The following is a 22604-nucleotide window of genomic DNA, read 5'->3' as shown; positions in this document are numbered from 1 at the left end:
TTGGAAACACTAGTGTAGAGGCAGACATTTCAATAATGACTGAGAAGTACATCACGAAAAATACACTTTTTTTTTATTGAAAAGAGATGTGAGAAGTTGTCGGTCTGCTTCATATTCAGATTCCCAGTTCATCATTTACATGAGCTGATTTGTCCTTCAGACTGTTGCCTACACACACTAACCACACCACAGTGTTGGATGGAGTTTACAGAATAAAAAAAAAGAGGTGTGGGGACACATCCCTGTTTTTTAGAAGCCACATTATACAGGTCTGACAAGTAGGGTGTCACCACATGTGACATAAGAATACGGTTATGCATCAAATTAGCAGGGTGAGTCAGGACTTGCCTTTTGTGACCTCTAAAATGTGAAGGTGACACACAGCAGTTCAAGTTTTCAGTTACTCTGAAAGGTATTAAAGAGCAGGATTTAACCCCGAGTTATTTGCTTTCACTAACTTACATCGCCCTTTAACATTTAGAAGAAGAATAGAATAAATTGGGAGGGATGACACCCTCTGTAATGTTCACACGTGCAGATCACACAGCACACACAGTGAAAGTTGTTCTCTGCTTTTAACCCATCCTAGTACCAGGAGTCTAGTATTAGGAGCAGTGGGCAGCTATTGTACAGCGCGCCCGGGGAGTAAGGGGGGAAGAGGGATGTCCGGTGCCTTGCTCAAGGGCACCAAGGCAGGGCCCAGGAGGTGGACTGGGACCTCTCCAAGTAGCAATCCACACTCCATATTTAGGTCTGGTCTGGGATTTGAACCGGCGACCCTACGGCTCCCAGTCCAAGCCCCTAGTGACTGAGCAGTGTCAATGGCTAGTCATGTAATTTACTCTGCTGAACCCAAGAGGGCAGCATTGCCTCATTCGAACAGTTCTTCTGAACTCTGAGAAGGCAAGAAACAAGGAAGAGAGGGGAAAAAATGGACTACACAATCAATGTTTACATAAAAAGCTTGATTCTGTGAAGACACGGTATGATTTCTTATCTTAAATAGTTTTGTCTAAAAATGTAAACAAAAACTAGAGTATGCATACATTTATTAAGTATAGAATGCATGCTTGTGTAATCCCCAATTGTTACAGTTTTGAGTGATTTCTTTAATATGGATTACAAAATATGATGCATTTACTTTGCATACAAAAACTGGACTGTGCAAACATGATGCAGTGCCATACAGTGTATTCTGGGTTAGATGTCATTAAGGTTACCACAACTGCGGTTACGTGTGCTGCTGATAATAATTCTTAATGATAGACAAAGGTATTTAGTGTTGAAAAATATGGCACCACATTATGATTTGATAACCCCATAAACTGTGGAAGCGGTGGGTTTAACGTCCCCATAAACTCTTAATTAGAACCATTCACAGCAGGAAAAACTGCAGGAAGGCTGAGAGCTGCTGAGAGGGGGCGGGCCTTAAGTGTGCTGCCAATCACACCACTAGATGTCACACGATCACCGAGAAAGACTGAAAGCCTTACAGAGGGCCTGGTGTTGGATTCCCTGCTGGAAGTGTTCTTTTGTGTATCTACTGGCAGAAACACAGGCCTGAGCTGTGCCTCAATCTCAGCCGTCACTGTGTCTGGTTCCCATCTCTGATTGCCTCGCTGTTTTTGTTATATCGTGTAATTTAGGGGGACAAAAGGAACATGCCCAAGAGAAATCTTCCATCACGTATCGTCTGTCATATACATCCTGAAACCTTACGTAACTTCCACCAAAAATCTCCCCAAAGACATTTTCTCAGTCCTACTTCTTCAGCCTCTCTGTGTTCCACCTTTCCTTTTCTCAACTTTCTCCCCTTTCGCAACTCCCCACCTGGAATGGAGTCCAGATGTGGAGCAGGGCAGGGAGAAGGAGAGATTGCTTGCTTGGCTATAAGGAGCGAGGGGGGCTGCGGGGTGCATACAGAGAAAATGTTGGAACGACATTAAAGTTTGTCTGGATGCCATTAAGTACAATTTGATGTAATGTGCAGTTTGGGACGTGACATTTTAAATGGAAACTGTGCTCTCCAGATGAGAGAGATTTGGGCCTTATGGAGTCGGAGGGGGGTGTTGTACTTGAAGCCTTATTTAACAGCTTGGATAAACAGCCCTCTGTTTCGTTGCTGAGCAGGCGCCCATCCACTCCTTGTGCTTTCTTTCAATAATCATGCTGGCTTTCTGAGCCCGCTCCAGTGTACAGTATCATATACAGGAATAACAAACCCAGGGTCCACGGTGCGGGTCAGTGCACAGAGCGCCATTATACTGAGGTGATGCAGTTTAGATATGTCAGTGAACACATGTCAAGCCCAATCACATAAAGTCCCTTTTCAAGAAGCTTTCCTGAGTAACCTTCTCATATTTGGAAATACTCTCCAGATTTGAATCCCTTCCATCTCCATCCTGCCCGGGCCTCTCGTATATCAAAAAGTATTTTTAAAACAGAAATCCACGGAGTCCAGGACTGTATTTTGGGAACTTTCCATACACGCAGGCAAAAATGTGAAAAGGAGAGCTTTAGGAAGTTTATGATCCCCGGTATTTTTTGGACGGTGGGATTCTTTCGTGGGGTAAATGTAATATTTAAGAAAAACACATTATTCTTTCAACACAAGGTTTTGAGTTATTGGATTATTTTTCAACCCTAAAAGAATCAACATGGAGATCTACAAAATATATCTACTTTGGCAATAAATACAGTACACGGTTTTCGAAGAACATCACTCTCAGGTGACATTGATTTGACATGTATTCTGTTTAGCAGATGTTGGCTTGTTAGAACTGCAAAAACGAATTTGCATTAAGTAGAAAGGTCACCTCAATACATCTTAACTGGGTCGTTACCACATCAAAACTTGTATTATCTGTTACAACCTTTTCTAAGAAGCTTGGTTTTGCAGGTGTCCTCCATTGGATATGAAAACAACTGCTCCAGGGCTGGAACACATGACACAAACTCAAATCATAAGTATGCCATCTTCAATAGACAGCTCGGTGTAATTTTATCGTCAAGCTCTAACTTTTGACAATATAGAAAATAGTGAAATATATTTATAAAAGACTTACTTCCCCTCCGTCGCGCTGAATGAATGGAAAGCTTGTGATCTGAAACACATAATCTACAAGAGACTTCCAGCGTTCATTCTTAAATTTAGTTTGCTCTCCCAATGCAGGCGCACATTGTAATCAAGACCTTCCTGGGTGGAAGTAGCCAAGTCAAATCAAAGAGCAACACAACAAAAGCAATGGCACTGAAACAATTTGTATCCCATAAACTCTCCCATTATTTAATCAAAAACAGACCCATGATCTTCTTCTCTGCTGCTCCATAATGTTTTCCATGCATGACATACTCTTTACATCCCATCACCTATCAATAATTAAAATGCTGTTATATAAGATAGTTACCCTTTGCATTTATATCGCAGGACTGTTATTAGCTCTCCAGCTTGCTGTTCACCTGCGTGCACTTTGACCTTTGCTCGTCACCAGAGACTTCCACACGCTGCTAGCTTGAGAGCTGTGCAACAATAGTCCGGTTTTTTGTTTGCTGTCAGTATTGCAAACTTGACGACTTTCTCGCTATATTTGGCGACATTTGAAGCTAATGCTGCTAGCTACTTTCATTTGAAAAAAGTTTGTGGGCTGGTTCGTTTTCTTTGGTTGGATATTTAAAGAAAAAAACATTAGCTTAATTTGTTGGCATCGCTTACCCGGGCTTTAAGTAAACAATATGTCACCAATCTAATGAATGTAACTTAAATTAGCCTACGCGATGATAATAAGGTTAAAAGCACGGCGGACAGTGACACAATAGCCTACATGTGTACACAGGCTCCTCTTACTTTACTTGAGTATTTCCATTTCCTGCTACCTTATACTTCTACCAGTCTACATTAGAGGTACATTTTACTACACTGTTAGTGACTTTATGTTTCAGATGAGGATAAATATCACAAAATAAACAATATATATCATGCATTATTATAAATTAAGATCAACCTTTATTTATCCCTTGAAGAATTTGACAAGTTACCCAAACTATAGGCCTAGAATAAAAGGATAATTAAATCATGTAACAGGCTATATTATCCATAAATGTGCGAAATTAGTAGGTGGCCTACTTAAAGCAAGAGCATTTTTACGCTAATACTTGTAATTTCTAATTTTAGAAAGTGTTAAATAGGCCTGCATGACTTTTTGTTTTACTATACTAAAAAAAAAGGTAGTCTCTTTCATCAAGCAAATCGTTTTTCCCTAATTTAAGATCAGATGCAAAAGATTTGTTTATATTAAAAGGAGATTGTTACACTTTAAGATGTGGATTGTGGTTTTGAAGGAATCTGCGAAAAACAGTAGGCCTATGTCTTTTTTTATTTATGTGCCGTTTACCAAATTATCTAGGACAACTACAATACATAGCCTACCGCGTCCTGAGGTTGAAGGGTTGAAGTGACTTCAGGTTGGTTTACCTCAGGTCACAGGTGGATCATTTTCTCTGTCTTTATAAACGGGGCTGGATCGGTGTGGGCTGGATGCGCTAGGACCGCGGGGACCAGAGCGCAGACGCAGACGGAACGGGCGCACTTGGGGTAGTAACTGAGTGAGTTTGAGTGTGACAGAGACAAGCAGGCAAAACCGCTAGATTTTGGGAATCACGGGAGCGGATCAAGACCAGCTAATTTCTTGTCCGAGTTAACAGTTTTTCATCCTTTACTGTTATCTAAAGTTGCTTTTTTGAGAAGTCTATCGGGAGACCTACAGGATCGGGAAAAACGTGAGGAAAACTTTTTAAAAGCAGCGAAAAAACTGACAAAAGAAACCTTTTGGCATGTACGTTTAACTGTATTTCTTCATAAAGAGTATCTGGATGTGACTGCACAATCGTGAAGGTCATCAACCCCGGGATTAATTTTGAGAGGGGAAGATAACGGTAATTTGGACACTCCCAAAGTGATGTAAATCTCTAAAGGTAATTTATAAAACCTTCAACTTTTCAAAGTCAGAAGAGTGCCTCTTTTTCTACGTGTTGGTTTGGATGGACTCACACATCCATTGACATTTATTTGGACTATTTGGGAACCGTGCGCCCGCGCTGCCATGACATAACGGGACTCTTGGAAAATCAAGAGTGCAGAATATTTCTGAAGTGACCGGATGATGCGTGTCCATTGTTGGGCGGAGGATTTCTAAGTTTAGCATTCATTCAAGATCTCATTCAAGAGCATTACGTGTCCTGCTGACCTCCTTACACCCCCCTGCAAGCTTCATGGTGGAGATATGGGATGACTGGAGGCGGGGGTGCAGCTGAGGTGAGATCCAGCCGAAGGACAATGTCTGCGCCCGGCGTTGGCATCCCTCTGCTGCCGGGGCACCTGGTACTGATGCTGCTGCTGCTGTGCGCCTCCGGGCCGAGGCTCTCCCACGCCTGTCCCGGGCTGCTCGCCTCCTCCAGCGGCTGCAGCTGCACGGACGAGCGGTCCAAGGGGCACAGCGTCCAGGCGGTGGGGAGGCGGGTGAGCTGCAGCAAAGAGGAGCTGACGGAACCTCCGGATGCCAGCCTACTGCCCAACAGGACCGTCACTCTGTGAGTTCGAAACATTTCCCAAAAAGTTACTTAAACTAATGTTTTATCACTGAATTATTATTATCCCGCCCCTAGCATGTGTGTTGCACATGGTGACCTTACATTATGGTGTCATCATGTATATCATCTGACAGAAGTGTTCCTGCAATATCCTATAAGTATTGTTATAATAAAATGTATTATGGATCCATTTCAAGCTGTCACAACCTTTTCCATATTTACAGTTTGTGAACAATGTTAAGCTGAGGATCCACAGTGTTGTCATGTTATATTATAGTGTTTATAACTTAGTTTTGATTGCATGTTTCAAATAGTATATTAAAAAAAAAAAATCTTAGTCAGGGTACAGTGTTTGGACAAGCCCACACACCCATGAATCTGAACCCATGACCTTAGGTTTAACTGTATTGGGGACTTGCTGCAGTAATAAGGCTTGTTAGGTCAGAAGTTTACATCTTGATCTAGTTTAACTCTGTAGAGCAGTGCAGAGCGTCGCCTCTCTGCAAAGCATTAAGGAGATCAGTGAGAGGGCAGGCTGACTGCAGCCATCATCCGGCCCTGCCTCTTTGACACAACTCTGTCACTTCAAATTTAACTCTGACCCAACCGCTCACATCCCTCCTTCTTTCTACACCTCCACCTCCACCCTGTGCACATGGTCCAGCTGTCTCTGTCAAAACTACAATTAACAAAAACACATTTATGTGTATTTTATATCAGATGTATAAGTGCTTTACTGGTGGGTTGGCTCCTACTTTTAATACGGTAACGCCCTGTCTCACAAACGCCTCTGCTGAGGAAAGAAAACACCAGACTATTTGGTGAGAACTGGACGGCTAAAGGTCCTGGGCCAGTTTCAGTGTGATATTTAAATCACAGTTATTCGTGTTTCGACAAAACTTGAAAGGGGCCACATCATTGGCCAAAACTATCATGACAGATGGACTATCAATCTATCAGTGACCCATGTTTTGGGCGGTGTTTTTGTTCACTTTCTTCACAGCTGCTCAGACTTTCTGAAGTTGTTGCACGTTCCCACAGGATGTAACTGTCTCCGTACTCTGACCCGATGGGAGAAATGCTAGCTGCACATGGGCACAGTAAAAAAAAACATGTTCAACTGCCCCACAGCAATGAGCATGTGAGGTAAAGGAAGGGGATTTATGCCCCAGGAGAGCTAAAGTCAGCCAGCAGTCCATTTATTGGGCCTTGCTTATTAAATACAGAATAAACATCTGGAGAACACATTGCTGGAACCATAGGAGGAAAAAAAGAGGCTAGGGTGGCAGTGGTCGAGGTGATTGAAGATAATCTTCCATCCCAGCATCCACAAATGTTGGTCGAGTTGTTTTTATACAGATGTTTAGCATTTTTGCTAAACTTTTACAAGGCTGCGTATACGAGGAGCAAACGATTCCACACGCAATCGGCCTTTTTGACTTTTTACCTTTCCCAGGAACTCTGGTGTCTGGAAAGTACATTTTCCTGAAGATACGGTGGAGTTCCTGAAGCGCCCATTCTCCCATCGTTGCTCATGACATTAGCTCCAGATGTGGAATGTGAGAAGCTGTGTTGATATTCGTGTTATTCCTGACATTCCTCCGTGCGTTTAGAGACTGCAGACAGTATCCCAGGTGCAGCAGGGGAGCACCACCTCGGTCCCTCCCCACATCGGGTGCCTGACAGCCAGCCCCGCTGCCGTCTCTCCTGGGGCAGCCTGGAGGAATGCTCTCCTCCACGCTGAGAGGGGAGGCTGGAGGACGCCGGGCCCAGGGCTTCCGGGGCTACGTGTAATGCACAACAGCTGGCCCCTGTGAACATTCCAGCTGAGGCCCCTCGGCCTCATGGGAAATCCCAATGGGGATTTGTTTATTAAAACTATTAGTTGGCTGTTTGTTGTTCCTGACAGCCATAAAGGAGCAACCAGCCGCCCAAATATTATCACCTTCTCCTCTGGATCGCCAGTGAGTGTGCTGCACTTTGTTTACATTACTGCACCTCAGATTATAAACTCACTCTTATCACTAGTCTAAATGATGCATCCTGTTATTCCCAGCCGTCCGACCACAAGCTCAAGTCCCTTTTTCCTCTCCTTCTTTATCTCCAGCTCCCCATTTCTGTCCCCTTCCCACCCCCTCTATCATGAGTTCATCCACACGCAGTAACTCTCAACCTAAATATTTAGTCGTCTTGGTAGGAAACTGCCATGTCCAAACTCCTTCCAGATGTGAGCCTGCGCAGGCTTGTGTTTAGGCCTAATTATGCACGGCTGCAAAAGGAGCTGGAACACTGGAAGAGGAAGAGGAGTGGAAGAGAACAGAGAGGGGGAAAACAGATAAGAGTGTGAAAGCGAAAAAGTGCAATTGTTGAGGGGCAAACGGGAATAAATGACGGAAGTTGAAAGGACGCTGGAGTAGGGCTGCTCAATTAATCGTATTTTAATCGCAATTACGATTTTGGCTTGCAACGATTATGAAAACAACGTAATCGAAATAAAACGATTTTATGAATAATACATTTTTTATTTTATTGGTTTTTCAGTTGAATTATATTTAAAGTTAATGGTAATCGACTGTTAAAAACATTCTGTTCACATTTTTTTTTTCAATAAACTGATGTTTTCAAAGTAAATGGATAATCGTTTTTAATAATCGTTATATCAATTATTGACCCAAATAATCGAGATTATGATTTTTGCGATAATCGAGCAGCCCTACACTGGAGTGGATGAGAAAGTTGAGTGTGAGGAGGAGAAGAAGTGGGGAACAAAGAGAGGGGGCAGAGTGAGAGAATGGAGGAGGGAGAGGAGACGCTTGGCAGGCGGTTCAGAGGGATGTGCCCCTGGAGACTGAAAACTCCCCAGCCCCTGACTAACAGATCTTCGACACTAGGGTGAGAGGGAGGAGGAGAGCGGCATAGCTCCCCTTCCAAAGCTCCATGTCTCTATTATTATTATTAGCCTCTTCTGTGTGAAAGAGGAATTTTTGGTGTATTTTCGTCATGAAAAAAAAACACATCATACACATTCAGCTTAAAGCCCCGAACACACAGCCATAACTCCTTTCAGTGTGGCGGCAGCTGCGTTTTAATGGATGACAGACAATAGAGCGTACAGTGGCAGTCTATGTGTGAATGCGCCGGTGTCTCCTAGCTTGTGGTTTTTACTCGAGTCAAACCGAACTCCACCCTCGGCGCATTTGGTTGTCATCGATGCTGGTGACGGATGGCTCTGGTTCGGTGGGTGCCATCGTGAATGCGTGGGCACAGATGCTCGTTGTGGTGGGGGGTGGGGGTCAGCTCTCTCGTCCTTGGCCTGATGCCCCCTCACCCAAAAGCAGCTGCAATGCAAGACAGTTGCCAGTAAGTCAATGTCTTTGGCTGGTAGTCAGGGGTTCAAGATAAAAATGTTCCAAGTAGGCTTTTAATATTTTTATCAGTAGCCTAAGGGTCAGCGCTGTAAAAGAAGAGTCGTAAAAGTTCCAGTTTATTCAGTGGAGGGTGCTGCTGAACAACTGCATAAAGTGTTTGCTTCTTCTTATGAGCTATATTTAATAGACTTGTTTTAATTCCTGCTTCAGAGTCAGATGGAGATTGTGATAATCATGAGAATGTTTTGAATATCTTACTCCAATGTAGCTACACAACACAGCTTAATCTGCCAAGAGAACAGTTCAGAGGTTCAATGTCTAAATAATTTATAGTCAGAACTGTGGAGATTTTCTGTACTTCTCCATGGAATAATTTACAGATCTCAAACTAAATAACCCTGACCAACAGTCACGGATCTCTGATCATTTTTCATCTGACTCAAATCTATGTGCTTTTATGGTAATTGTTGAAACTCTGTGTAGTGTTGCTGCGGTTCGTGGCCAAGTCTCCCTTGCAAAAATATATCTTTGATCTCAATTGGACAAACCTGGTTAAATCAAGGCTGAATAAAAAAACACGTTTCCAGATAACCAACCATCAGTCTGTTAACGTTTACTGAATTTGATGAGTTGTCTCTATTCATTCAAAGGCATCTCACCTCATCAGTATCATCGATTGGCTATTTCGAAGTTGCCTCCCTTTTAATCACCGTTTTATTTCCTGAGTCACATCTTCGGTCTGTTACTTGTGGCCCATGTGTGGACGGATACCAAAGGGCCAGCAGATGTGTCGGTAAATTGGGTCTGTGAGTCAGTATGTGTTGAGGCGGGAGTATGTCGATGAAACACCCTAAACAGTCATCTTATCGGGCTGGGAGGATTCTAAAGCGGGGAGTGCATGGGACCCCAGGCATTCCTGCAGCGATGGAGTTTATTTATGTGGATAAAGGTGTTGAGAGGAGGGGGAGCTCTCCTCCGCACATGTTAGGTGGGGCAGTGGTCAGCAATAAATCAAAAAAGCAAACAAAAGCCTGACACTGGATACTGGGAGCTTCATACTCAGCTGCAGCACCTGCCAATGCCACACAAGTCTAAGTTTTACCGTACCCTTTGAGGTCAAGGGAACATAACCGGATCACAAGACGTCTACTTTGCGCCACTGTATTTGCGTTCAAATGATTAATGACTATTTCATTTTTCACCCCGTCGTGTTTGTTGATTATAAGGCTGCAATATTTCAAAACCGGGCAAAGGAAATGTGTTGTTGTAGTAATCTCCTACCCCCAAGCGGCTTTTTGTTATTTTAGTTTTTCCTTTCTCATCGCTCTCTTCTTATCTTACTCTAAAAATGCCTGACTTTGACTTTTCTTTGCCAGCACTGACTTCCCTCTCCCTGCATCTGACCACAGTTCCTGCTTTGGGTTCACAACACATGGATACCGACGGAGATAATGGGTGTCTATAGTGGGAATGCGTGTGTGTGTGTGTGTGTGTGTGTGTGTGTGTGTGTGTGTGTGTGTGTGTGTGTGTGTGTGTGTGTGTGTGTGTGTGTGTGTGTAATCCACTGGATTTCAATATTTCACGAACAAGTACTCCTATGTTACTTTCTGATTACTCATGGGTAAACATATTTATTCAAGTATCCAAACAACAATAGAAAGCACAGAGCAATCTGTAATTCAGTAATTGGTCTTCTGAAAAAATAAACCGTGTTCTACTAAACTACAATTCCTATGAAAATGTACCAACTCTGCAAAGTAGGTAGCCTTGAGATATTGTTGCGTAAATCATCTGTGATCTCTGCTGTCAATAGTTTCAGATTAATTGGAATTAGTGTTTGTTAAAGGCAGCTTAAAAGTAACTCTAAACCTCAATTGAGTAAATATTGAATTAGGTTTGTAACAGAACATTTGCTACTCGTTGGCTCTCTATAGGATTTAATTTCAGATTTTTCGGAAAGGAGCCCGGCGATAGTTGGCTAAGCTTAGCATGAAGACATTGGAAAACACTTAGCCTGGCTTTGTGAAAAGGTAACTCCAATTGAAACCACAATTTATTGTTTTTACACAATAATTTATGTTATTATTTATCAAACTGGATACAAAATGTTACTGAGAACATTTTAGAGGTGCTCGTAGATATGGTTTTATCTTTGAACAGTGCCATTTTAGCTACCAGACAGTTTCAGAGCTCAGAGTTTAACATAGCAAATTAATGATTGCAAAGCTACTCACATATCCAATTTAGTTTTAGTCCACCCTTATAGATTGTGGCTACTTTTCTCAACTATCGAAATGGCATGTAAACCAACCAACGACAAATCATCTTCGTCATTTCTCTATCATCTCTCCGAACCACGTTATTGTTGAATACGCTATTAATGTCACGTAGAACCGCAAGATATTAAAAATCTGTCACTACATTTCTTTTATCCATTGCCGCTTCTGTAAATATGTGTTGGTTTACTGACCCAATCAAAGGGAAGTCAGTTATGAAATAAAGCAATAAGCTTTTATTAAATCTGCGTTTATGGAGTCAACCACTGTTCAGACATACAGAATGAGTTATTCCTTTAGCTGAAATCAAGTTCATCTTTGGAAAGCATGTTGGTCTACCATATTTTTTAATACACATGGTTGTTTAATAACTTCTTGTTTGTTCTGGTGTTGAAACTGGTTGACATGCGGTCGTGAGGATTAGGTCGATGTGGACACTGATTGGGATTTTCAAAACACCACAATGACACAGAAATAAAATAAAATAAAAACAAACAAAAGCACAACTTCCTCACAGATGCGTGTAAAAAAGATGCCGTGAGAGTATCTGGGGCAGAGAGATTGTAGCCAACCCTTTGTAAAAAGCCTGATTTCCCAGCAGTCTTTGCTCTGGAGCAGAAAACAGAGGCTGGTTATGAGACAGAACAATGAGACAATGTTAGCCATACACCACATTCCACTCACTGTCTGAAAAGGCTAAATTCACTAAATTGCCTCATTAAATGTGTAAAAACGCTTAACTGACTGTTGTGTTCCCGTGCTACAGCCATAAACTTTCCAATCTGGTCGACTTTGACTCGTCCTTGACTCTAAATATTGCAATTTATAATTTATTGCAGCTTTACACTAAGGCGGCGGTATTTCAACTCGTGCTCTCTGGTTGTTAATATTCATAGCAGCTACTTGTTTACAATTTAAAAGGTCACTGTCCATCTTTAGTAAACTGTGTATAGACGGACATAGACAAGAAATAAACATCATGAATATTTCCTGTTAGCACGACTCGAGGAATTGTCCAAAACTCAAAGTGGGGGATCATCCTCTCTTTAAGTGGGTGCTTTGTGTGTGTTTGCCTGTACACACACACACATGGGAAGGGCGTGCATGGCCACAGCTCTCAAAATAGTCTCCGGTCCTCCCCTCTCTAATTAGAGACATTTCAAAAACCCCGATTTTAATTTTAGACTAGTAGCTTTTGGACCACTTACGCACACACACACACACATGCACACACACACACACACACACACACACACACACACACACACACACACACACACACACACACACACACACACACACACACACACATAGAGTTAAACGTACACACTTAATGTATAAATAAATCTGATAGGTCACACACTTGTGGATCTAAATCACACACACACACACACACACACACACACACACACACACACACACACACACACACACACACACACACACACACACACACACACACACACACACCACACACACACACACACACATACACACACAGCCACAGACCACAAAGCCATACTGCACGGCCCAGCCTGGTAACCCAAGCACGTTGCAGGATACTCTATAATAAGTGGTTGCACATATAAAATGCACAAGCTCACTCCTCATAGCCTCGAGTCAGGAAAGTATAATAATAAAAAAGCAAAGTAATGCAAGGTTCTCCACGTACTATAATTATCAAGCTTATTTATTTATCGCTTTAACATGCATGACAAGAATCTCTTCCCCCCCCTTAGTGTGGCTTCTCTCTCAGTGTTTGGATTTGCTTAATCAGGGTCCGCACAATGATTTCCCCAAAAATATTTTGCATGCAATTACATGGATGCTCCTTTCCATGACAGGCGATAAATGAGGCTTGTAGCTTGGCAGTGTTCCCTGATGGCTGCTACATGCCCTGCGGTGGGGCAGGCACAATGGGCACATTCACATCTTCACATGCATTTGCTGTTAAAGTGCCTGTTGTGCTCCGAGGCATTTGGTCTCTCTGCTGCTCTAGGTGGCTCTCCGTCTTTTTCTTTTTTTACAGCAAAAGGGTTAAGCTTTTTGGACAGACCCAAGTGCTGAATAGTGCGGCGCAGTCTGGAAGCCTCTTATAAAGTACTTATTGAAACAAAGATGACACAGAAACCTCCCAGTCTGAGAGATCTCTCTGCCTGTGTTCTCTTTCATTCCTCCTCTCTCAGCCTTCCTCTTCTTGTCTCTGCAAAAGTGTCCATTAGCCAGAGAGGGACTGAGAGACTGTGGTTCACCTGATGCCTGGCACACAATATCTGTCAGGAAATCGGACCCCTGAAAATGGAACTGGATCTTTTTCATACCATAACATGATGGTTAATGAAAAAGTGTTATCACTTGTCAGCCAGAACAGTAGCAGATATATAATATTACAATCTAAACATCTGCTCCTTATTCATTTTATTTGAGTTGTTGGACACACAAGTGACATTTTCACAGTTTTATTCTTTTCCACAGCCTACTTCTGAAATTACAATTTACTTTCCCAGAACTATAAACACAGAAAAAGCCACATTTAGTCCGGCCAAACCTCTGACATTGGAGACAAAATGTAACACTCAACCAAAAACATGTTATCTTGCATCTAAATTAATCTGCATAATACTTACTCGCCTTGGATTACAAACAGTTGCTGCAAAACTCAGACATGCTCAATAAGTAATAACTGCTATAATGATTCAGGCAATTTAGGAAAAAACTAAACAATTTGACCCTTTATGTCAAACAACCTGAATACAAATGAAGTAAGAGTATAAGATATGCATTTATTTTGTATTGGATTTCAATCATTATTCTTTGTGCTCACTGTCCACCAGCTTGTATAACAATGGAGACATGCATTCAATAGAAGTAGACTAGGGATATAATTATAATTATAAGACCTTTTTTTTTATCATACCTGTTATATTGTGTATGTTAGATACTTGTTTCTCGGCTTTCAAAACAATCAGCATTCTTCTGGCTTCACAGAACACATTATGACATATCACAGTAACAAAAGCACAAGTGTAAACACTTACATTAATGATGAATCAATTTAGCTGTTATAGTTTCATGTTGCTGATAGTTTGCCTCACTGTCCCACTCTCATGGTTTACTGAGACACTTGAATACATCTGAGCCATTGTAAATATTATTAGTAACACCTGTGCTTTGCCAAGTTAAAAATGTCTTGATGACGCACACAGTTATTTTGAAATTCTACAGTCATTGTGAAAACCTGTAGTTATGCACCATATACACAAACTTACTGCGTGTACAATACACACACACACACACACACACACACACACACACACACACACACACACACACACACACACACACACACACACACACACACACACATCCTGTGACATGCCGTGACCCAGAATTCTCGGCCACTAATGAAGGTCAACACCAATTACTGCAAGTCTGTCGCCATGGGAGGAACTCAGCGAGGGGGTTGCGTGTAACTGTTATACTGCTGTCTATCACTGAAACACGAAGGAGTTTCATACAAGCCATCTCTTAACTCAACTTCATTATTCTTCATAGTTTGGGTTTCGCTTATATTTTCTTTTTAAAGCAGGTTTACCCCTTGATTTGAGACATATGCACTTTACATATAGTCCGCCAGTGGCTCAGTCAGTAGGGGCTGGGACTGTGAGCTATAGGGTCGCCGGTTCTAGTTCCCGACCAGACCTAAAATATGGAGTGTGGGCTGCTACTTGGAGAGGTCCCAGTTCACCTCCTGCCCTGCCGTGGTGCCCTTGAGCAAGGCACCGGGCACCCCCCTTCCCCCCCACTCTCATTGCTCCCCGGGTGCTGTACAATAGTTGCCCACTGCTCCTAGTACTAGACTCCTGGTACTAGGATGGGTTAAATGCAGAGAACAAATGTCACTGTGTGCTCTGCATGTGTGACCATTACAGAGGGTGTCATCCCTCCCTATTCTATAATATGTGATGTTTTTGACCCCAGACCTCATTATTTTTTATAGAATTAGATGCTGTTTTATGTGACAGCTTATGTTTCGTTTTGCTTGAGATTGGACTGGAAACAGGGGGAAACACCTCGTCTGGATCTCTAACAAAATCCTGCCACTAGCAAATCAAAAGTTTTCTAGTTAACACATAATAACTTTAATACGTATAAAAACCCAAGAGTTAAAATATGTTGTGGTTTTATGGAGAGTTATTTTGGAGGCTATTTCTTGGCTCGGGCTAAGCTAATTGTTCTATCGTTATATATATATATTTTTTTTTATCTAACTCACAGCAAAAAGTGAATAAACAACTCAAACAATGTTTATCCCTTTTCATGTAACACAGGTATGATATTATTATCCCTTCGCTCTGAAGTGCCCTCAGCTTATTACTGACTGAACGAGTCTTTGATTGAGGCCAGCTCCGTGTCTGAGGGGTTAAACTGCGGTGTAACGTCATAATGGCTTCTGATCTATTAGACCTGGCATTTGGATTAAGTAAGCGGCCTCGGAAAACATGGTAACAGCCAACTTAAGTAAAACTCTTCTTGGTTCAACCACAATATTTTGTTGATCCACTCTGTCCGTACTCATTATTGCAAGCGCGATGTGTGTGATGTGTATATAAAGAGAAATGCTGCCATATCCACTTAGCTCTCCTCTGTGAACAGCCAATATAGTTGAAATGCAACTCTGGCAAGCGGCTCAAATGGAAAGCAAAGAGGGAAAATGCAGTAAAAAATGCTGTATAGAGTGTTCTCGGCTGTAACATACACAAATTAAAGTGCTCACACAATGCTGTGCTGTTAGTGTAAAAGTGGATAATCGCATTGCCTTTCAACAGAATTTAATTACCTCTAAGGAAAATTCCCTCAAGGCTAAATCATTTTCTTTTTGTTATTTATATGAAATTAAGCACTGCTGTGACAAACACCAGCGTGTGCATTATCAAGTCAGCATGCTAATTAAAGTGGGCTTAATTCAATAATGAGACTCTCATTGAAAATCGCTCTCATTATCTGGCTCCCATTGGTCTCCGAATTGAGACTGGATTCACGCACGTTACCAATCTCTTTCAAGGGTTCTTGTCTTTCACCTGGCGTGTGGTCCTGGAGGCTAAGAGACCCTATGCAAAGTTGAATGATGTTTACACAGTGACACGGGTTGTTTTGACTCCTGCGTCTCTCCATCTTTGTTGGCCGTGGAGCGGTTGATTAACGCTCGGGGGGGGGAGGAGAAATGAGGCAGATCGTCCAATCAGCACTCTTCATGTTGTTTCAGTGGAATGAGGCAGATCGTCCAATCAGCACTCTTCATGTTGTTTCAGTGGCCAACATCCTGTCACACTGCAGCAGCTCCAGGTGGTTCACTTGGTGATGCTGCAGGAGGACCCTGCATTCAAAATAAAAATAAAAACAAAGCTACAAATCAATACATAGATAATGAGTTCAGGCAGCTTTGCCTTGAGATGATTTTTTATTAAATATAAATCCCTCCCTAAGTCCTTTACTCTGTTTGTGGTTTGCTGTAGAGGCCTGCAGCGACACAGAGCTCGCTGTCCAGCCTGCCTGCATGTGTAGAGGGCAACAGAGGCCAATTGGAATCAGCACTTTTGATTTAAATGCTTCTCATTCATTTGAAAATGCCAAACCAGGACGGAGCATTTCCTGTATATGCACCCCACTAAAAACAACAACACAGGAGCCTTGTAGGGGGACGGGATGAAGGGTGCAAAGACTTTAACGCCAAACCTGCAGTGCTAATGGTGCAAACAGGACATTAAATTTGTGTTTGCATGCATTCCACCGGTGGTTAGGAAAGGTGTTTTTTTATCGATGTCCCTCTGCACCAGGTCGGATCTGTTGAGGTGAAAGGACTGTTCAGCTGCTCTCTGTGTTGGTGCTGTACAGGAGTTTAATTTAAGATTCTAGAAGTTTAATTCAACATTCTAAAACTGTAACTTAACATTCTAGAACTGTAAATGAACATTCTAGAATTGTAAATAAACATTCTAAAATTGTAATTCAACATTCTAGAAATGTACATTAACATTCTACAATTGCTTTTAAAGCATTCTAAACTCAACCATGTGGGTAACTGAGCATCAATCGTATGAAAACCAAAGAGACCTTCAAAGTCTCTATCAACCAGTGAAAACCAAGCTTATTCCTTCAGGTGGCAAAAAACATTTATAAATAAGTATTTTTAACCAAATAGCTGTTTTTGGCTAAAATATGTTTTTGGTTGTTGGTGTGCTTCAAAAAGAGGTTGAAAAACACTGCTGTGCACAGCACATCAAGCCTTCCCAGCTCCACCACAGAGATTCCTCAGTAAAATCATCGGTTGACAATGACCCCAAAACCAAAAGCAGCTGTAAGAAGCATGTGTCTTTAGACAGACAGTTTGAGTTTACATCACACGCAGGTACTCAGCCCCCCCCTCAACGACCTGAGGCAGCATGTTACAGCGAGACTGCCTTTCAGTTAGGAGTCAGGGGGAAAGTCGGAAGTAAATCATTGAGAAAATAGGATTTGCGACATGCTGTCATGCCCCTGTGTGGCCCTCAAAGGCTTTGTGGGTTTAGCGAGCAAATTGAGCAAACCAACAAAGTGAGTGGCACGGTGCAGGGAGGAGCCGCTGCGGTTTACTAGACAAGACTCTTTGTATGCTTTTTACTTTTTCACACAGTCACGAACCAAGGAAACCATCATCGTACAAGGAGCCACGGCCCTTTATACTGACACAACAAGCATACCAGTCGCATTTATTCTATTTATTTGATGAAAAATTCATTTAAATTATCCTTAAAAACCTTGGATTTCTTACAATATATTTTTGTTAGTCAACACAAAAAGTTTAACGATGCCTTGCAACTAATTGTTTTGGATATTTATCTGCGACATAATGGCCATGCAGGGCAGTTTTCATCAGGTTTAATCAGGTTCAGGGAGGCATGTGGTGCAGTGGATTAGTGCGTTGGGTTTCGGATCAGGGGGAGCACAGGTTCAAACCCCACTGCAGTCAGCATGTCGTTGTGTCCCTGAGACACTTCACCCCAAATTGCTCCTGTGAGGATTTCCCACAGTATTGAGTACGTAAGTCGCTTTGGATAAAAGTGTCTAACAAGTGACATGTAATGTAATGTTTCAAATATATTAAAATATTGCATTTTAGCTTTCTGCATGGTGAAAGAGCAGCATTCATTTTCTGTTAACACAAGATGGCGTTCAATAATGTGGCCACTTTTTCGGTTACATAATGTCACTTTCAAAGCCTCAAAAAAGGCCATGCCATGTCTTGCATTGTTAGCAAGAGTAAATAATGATGTGTGTGCCTGTCCCTAATTGTAGGATGTGATCTTGGTCAATTCTAACTATTCCAGGTTTAATGAAAATCAGGCCGTTTTCTGTCATCCAGTTGATATATAAACAAACCAACATAAAACATAATCTCCCCATTGAAGTTGTAATAGGTTTGTTTGTACTCACATTCATTCCAGACTTCAGGGCATTATAAACCACAGATCACATGAAGTGAAGTGTGGGTTTATACATGTGTGCTTTCCATATGTACTCTGGTTTATCTGACCCTGTTTAACCCCTCTTCCAAGAGGACACCACACATGTGAAGGGCTGGTGTCTGTGCTTCTGTGTGACCTGGCTCTTTTCAAATGACCTCCTTGCCTTTTGATCTTTATGTAAATCAATTAGGTGAAATGCGTAAATTGGATCTCGGAGCCTGACATGTGGCCCTGTTTTAAAAAAAAATAGTTTTTATTAAATGGATTCAATTAGCCTGTCTTACTTCTCCGAGGCCTTTGTGGTCTGAAAGGGTTAAGTGCATGACAGATACCATCCGTAGTCTGGATTTAGTTATCACATTGTTGTGGCTTAAGCATATCGTTTATGGCTCTTGAAAGCAGATAAAGTCAATCTGCCATATGATCTGTCTCTTATGGCAGAATAGAGGACCCACTTCTTTACAGTAAGTCCTCAGGAGCAGACGTTAGCCCTCTGAGTAGCGTTGACTTTTATGATTAGGAAGCTACATTTCAGAGATTGAATACACTGAATGGCTGTGGACTTCGACACAAGTTCGCTTTCCTCTGAAATGCGGAATGGGATATGTATTTGGGTTGTAATGTTTCGGAATAATACTTTAACTCTCGGAAGTCTGTATTAATGATATATAATGAAAATGTTATCTTTTTATTGTCTGGTCCCCTATTCTCAAGCTTCCTATAGCTTATCGGGGTGTCCCATTTCACATTGCCATTATGCGTCTGTGTTTTTATTTAACTTGAATAAATGATGACATGAAGCTGCTCATCTTCTCTGCTTGTTAACTCTTCGTAACTCCGGAGATGAGGTGATGGCCTCTCGTGTGGCTCAGCTGTCACCTGCCTCCGGACACTGCTCCATCTGTCTGATGGCTGTCTGGGAAGTGCTCTCTCTTCAACCCCTGACCTCCTAAACCGGGATCTGAATAAACAGCTAATTGGCTGGGTTTCCTGTTTAGCCTGATGGGAATGGGACTATTTCTGTCTGTTTACAGAGCTCTCTCTATTTCTCAGAGTTGTACGTTCTGTATTGTTTATGAAAGAACAATGTCCTACGCTACAACTGCGCTCCAAACATCAGGCTCTGGAGATTATACAGTAGTGTCTGCGTTCCTGGAAATATACGTCTTTTGTTGTCCGTGGGAGGGTTTCAGTTAACCCGTTTTGTGGTCTTTGTTTATTTGTGAAAGTCAGCTTTCAAGTCCTTGTGTACTGAGTAGCGAGCACATTGAAATACCATGTGTTGAAATGTCTTAACTTGAGACAAATGAGGGGTATTGTGTTAGGATGCCACATGGGAATTGTACGTTTTACCCAAATGTGCGTGGGCAGAACACACACATCTGTATAGGTTTTAAGATGCCAATCATTTCAAACCTTTTTCTCCTAGAAAATGCATTGATAATAGCAAGCTCGAGATTTCTGCACACATGCACACTCAAACACGTTCACTGTTTGCTGACTAATAGCTTTTTTCTGCATGGTAAGCTTAGTCAAAAAGGAACTCTCTGTATCTAGCTGTCTGTCTTGAATTAAATGGCTCGCTTCAATGCCAGATGTGACTTTCTCCTCTCCTATCTGTATTGAATTATTCAGGCAGTTCCGGATCTTCTGTAGTTTTCATCTCGGGTCTGCATTCAGTTATAGAGGAGATACTGTGCACAAAGTCAAGTAGTTAATGTCTAGGAATCATAGGTTCAACTACAGGCTACGACACGAGAGGACTGACTCTGCTCTGATCTAAAAAACACTCTTGAAAAGTCTTGATCTAATAACCAGGATGTGTTCCAACAATTCAGTGTGGATTTGTGAACATGACATGTTTTTCATTTGGGTTCTAAAGTTAGTAAGGCCGTCAATTTCCGAGGCTTTATGTTTGCAAATGAGTGTGGATTTTTGTGAGATGATTCATATTTTCACAGGAAAGCCTAAAATAAAGATGATTTTGGTTTAAACTCTAAGTAAAACATTCAGAATGGCCTTCCTTTCAGTATTATAGTCATTATCAGTGGAGCAGCTCTCGTCTCTTGATTGCAGCCCCGTTAAAAATACATTACTCTGGTTTTATTTTTAGTAGATAATTGTAGGAATATATTGACTTAGGTGCCCAGGATAACTGCAGCAGATGATGATTTACTTTCCATGTTGGCTTTCCTTTTGTTTGCTCCTTTTCTGTCTTCAAATCGTCCTGGTATTATAGCTGTCAGTGAAGTTATTTTGGTGAAGAAATAAGGTAGGCCAGTTTGTCCCTGTATACAAAGGGCGAAATATTAAATCTGGTCATTAAGTGACTTGGAAGGTGCCGAGCTGAAGGCGGTGTTTTTATTGATGTGGCAGGAAACGGGGGGGGCTGACTGCTGCTGCTGAATCTGTAAATCGCGCAGACTGTTCACAGTCCGCTCCCACTTTTAAAGGCGCTCACACAGTTCCACTCTCTCGATTAAGAACACACTTAATGTTGCGAAGTGCCCGTTAAGCACCATGTGGTGGAGGCGAAGATTATGTGTAACTGAAGGGTGTGTTAATAATGGCGGGCTGTCGCCAGAGCAGGGCCCCTGCTGTACCCTGAGCTCTGTGGGGCGGTGCTGAAAACATTTAACTTTGCCTCCGGAAAATTCTGTTCGTGTTCAACAAATCTGCAATAGCAAAGGACACATTGGTCTTGGTTAAATATTGAAAAAGTTGACTTAAAGCACTCAGACAGGATGTAATTACTTTTTTAATATTTAGGCAAAACCACAGTCTTTCCACAACCGCTCCCAAGTGCTTTGGTATTTTAAAATGAACAACACATGGGATGTAGATGCATATCCCAGTCTCTGGTGTCAACCTTAACTGGGCCCAACCATCCACCTCAACTTCCTCTATTCCACTTCTGTACACAAGGCTTCAAACACACTGATGCTCTTTTCTTAAACTGTGAGAACTGATAAAAAATATCACCATGCACCATCCAATGAGTGTGAAGAACACTTGAAACAAGTGATTGATGCCATTAACGCAGAAAACATGTTTACTAAGATAATACATCAACTGAGAAATAATGGGGGATTTTCTTAGACCTCCATACAATCAGACTTCTTCTTGTAATGTCCCCCTGTTGGATATTAGAGAGAATACAAGTTGAAGGAACTTCTGCAATTGCTTCACTTTTTTTATACCGGAGGTTGCCGCCTGATCCTAACTGACTTTGACAATCGCAAGTCCCTCGGTGCAAAGTGATAACTTGAAATATCTATTCCTGTGATTCCCTGCCAAACAAAGCAATCTCATCTTACTTCCAGTCTGTCCCATGGACCTCTGCCCTCAGGTCTGATAATAGTTTTATAAACCAAGAAATGTGCCTGTAGGCAAAGTGTTAACTAACATGGCATGTACCGCCATTTGTTTGATGTGGAAGGACATCCTTTTGATGTTAAAGTATATGCCAAATGATTATCAAGATTACAGCTTCCCTCTTAATCTTGATGTCCTACTTATGTCCTTCACCTTAATTTGAAACATCTTAAGCTAATGTCTCTGATCATGGCGTGTAATTGCTGCACCAAGTGGACATTTCATGGGCTTTCATCCTCCGCTTGTGACCCCTTCACTGTGTGTTTGGCTAAACCTGAACTCTCCTTCAGCCCTGAGGCTGATGTCCAAGATATTCACTCAGTACTGTATTATATACTTCAGTTTATTCTCAGTGGGAATATTTCTAACAATACTGTTTTTCTTTTTCAGGTTATTGAGCCACAACAAAATCAGAGTTCTGAGAAATGGCTCCTTCTTTGGACTTTATGCTTTGGAGAAACTGTAAGTAGCCTGCTGATTTATCATACTTATGC

The 22604-nt window shown here is 41.8% G+C and overlaps 1 protein-coding gene across 1 annotated transcript in view; it reads left to right on the top strand.

Moving 5' to 3' along the window:
* The first annotated feature begins 4636 nt into the window (after window positions 1–4636).
* adgra2 (adhesion G protein-coupled receptor A2) overlaps window positions 4637–22604 on the top strand; it is a 37809-nt gene continuing 19841 nt past the window's right edge. Inside the window, exons 1-2 of the mRNA XM_010791850.1 lie at window positions 4637–5586; window positions 22501–22572. Coding sequence (XP_010790152.1) covers window positions 5285–5586; window positions 22501–22572 — 374 coding nt within the window. The 5' untranslated portion in view covers window positions 4637–5284. The remainder of the gene's footprint in view (window positions 5587–22500; window positions 22573–22604) is intronic.

Source organism: Notothenia coriiceps, unplaced genomic scaffold (genome assembly GCF_000735185.1).
Source record: "Notothenia coriiceps isolate Sejong01 unplaced genomic scaffold, NC01 NC01_scaffold00035942, whole genome shotgun sequence".
Taxonomy (NCBI): Eukaryota; Metazoa; Chordata; class Actinopteri; order Perciformes; family Nototheniidae; genus Notothenia; species Notothenia coriiceps.
This window is presented reverse-complemented; position numbering and strand designations above follow the sequence as displayed.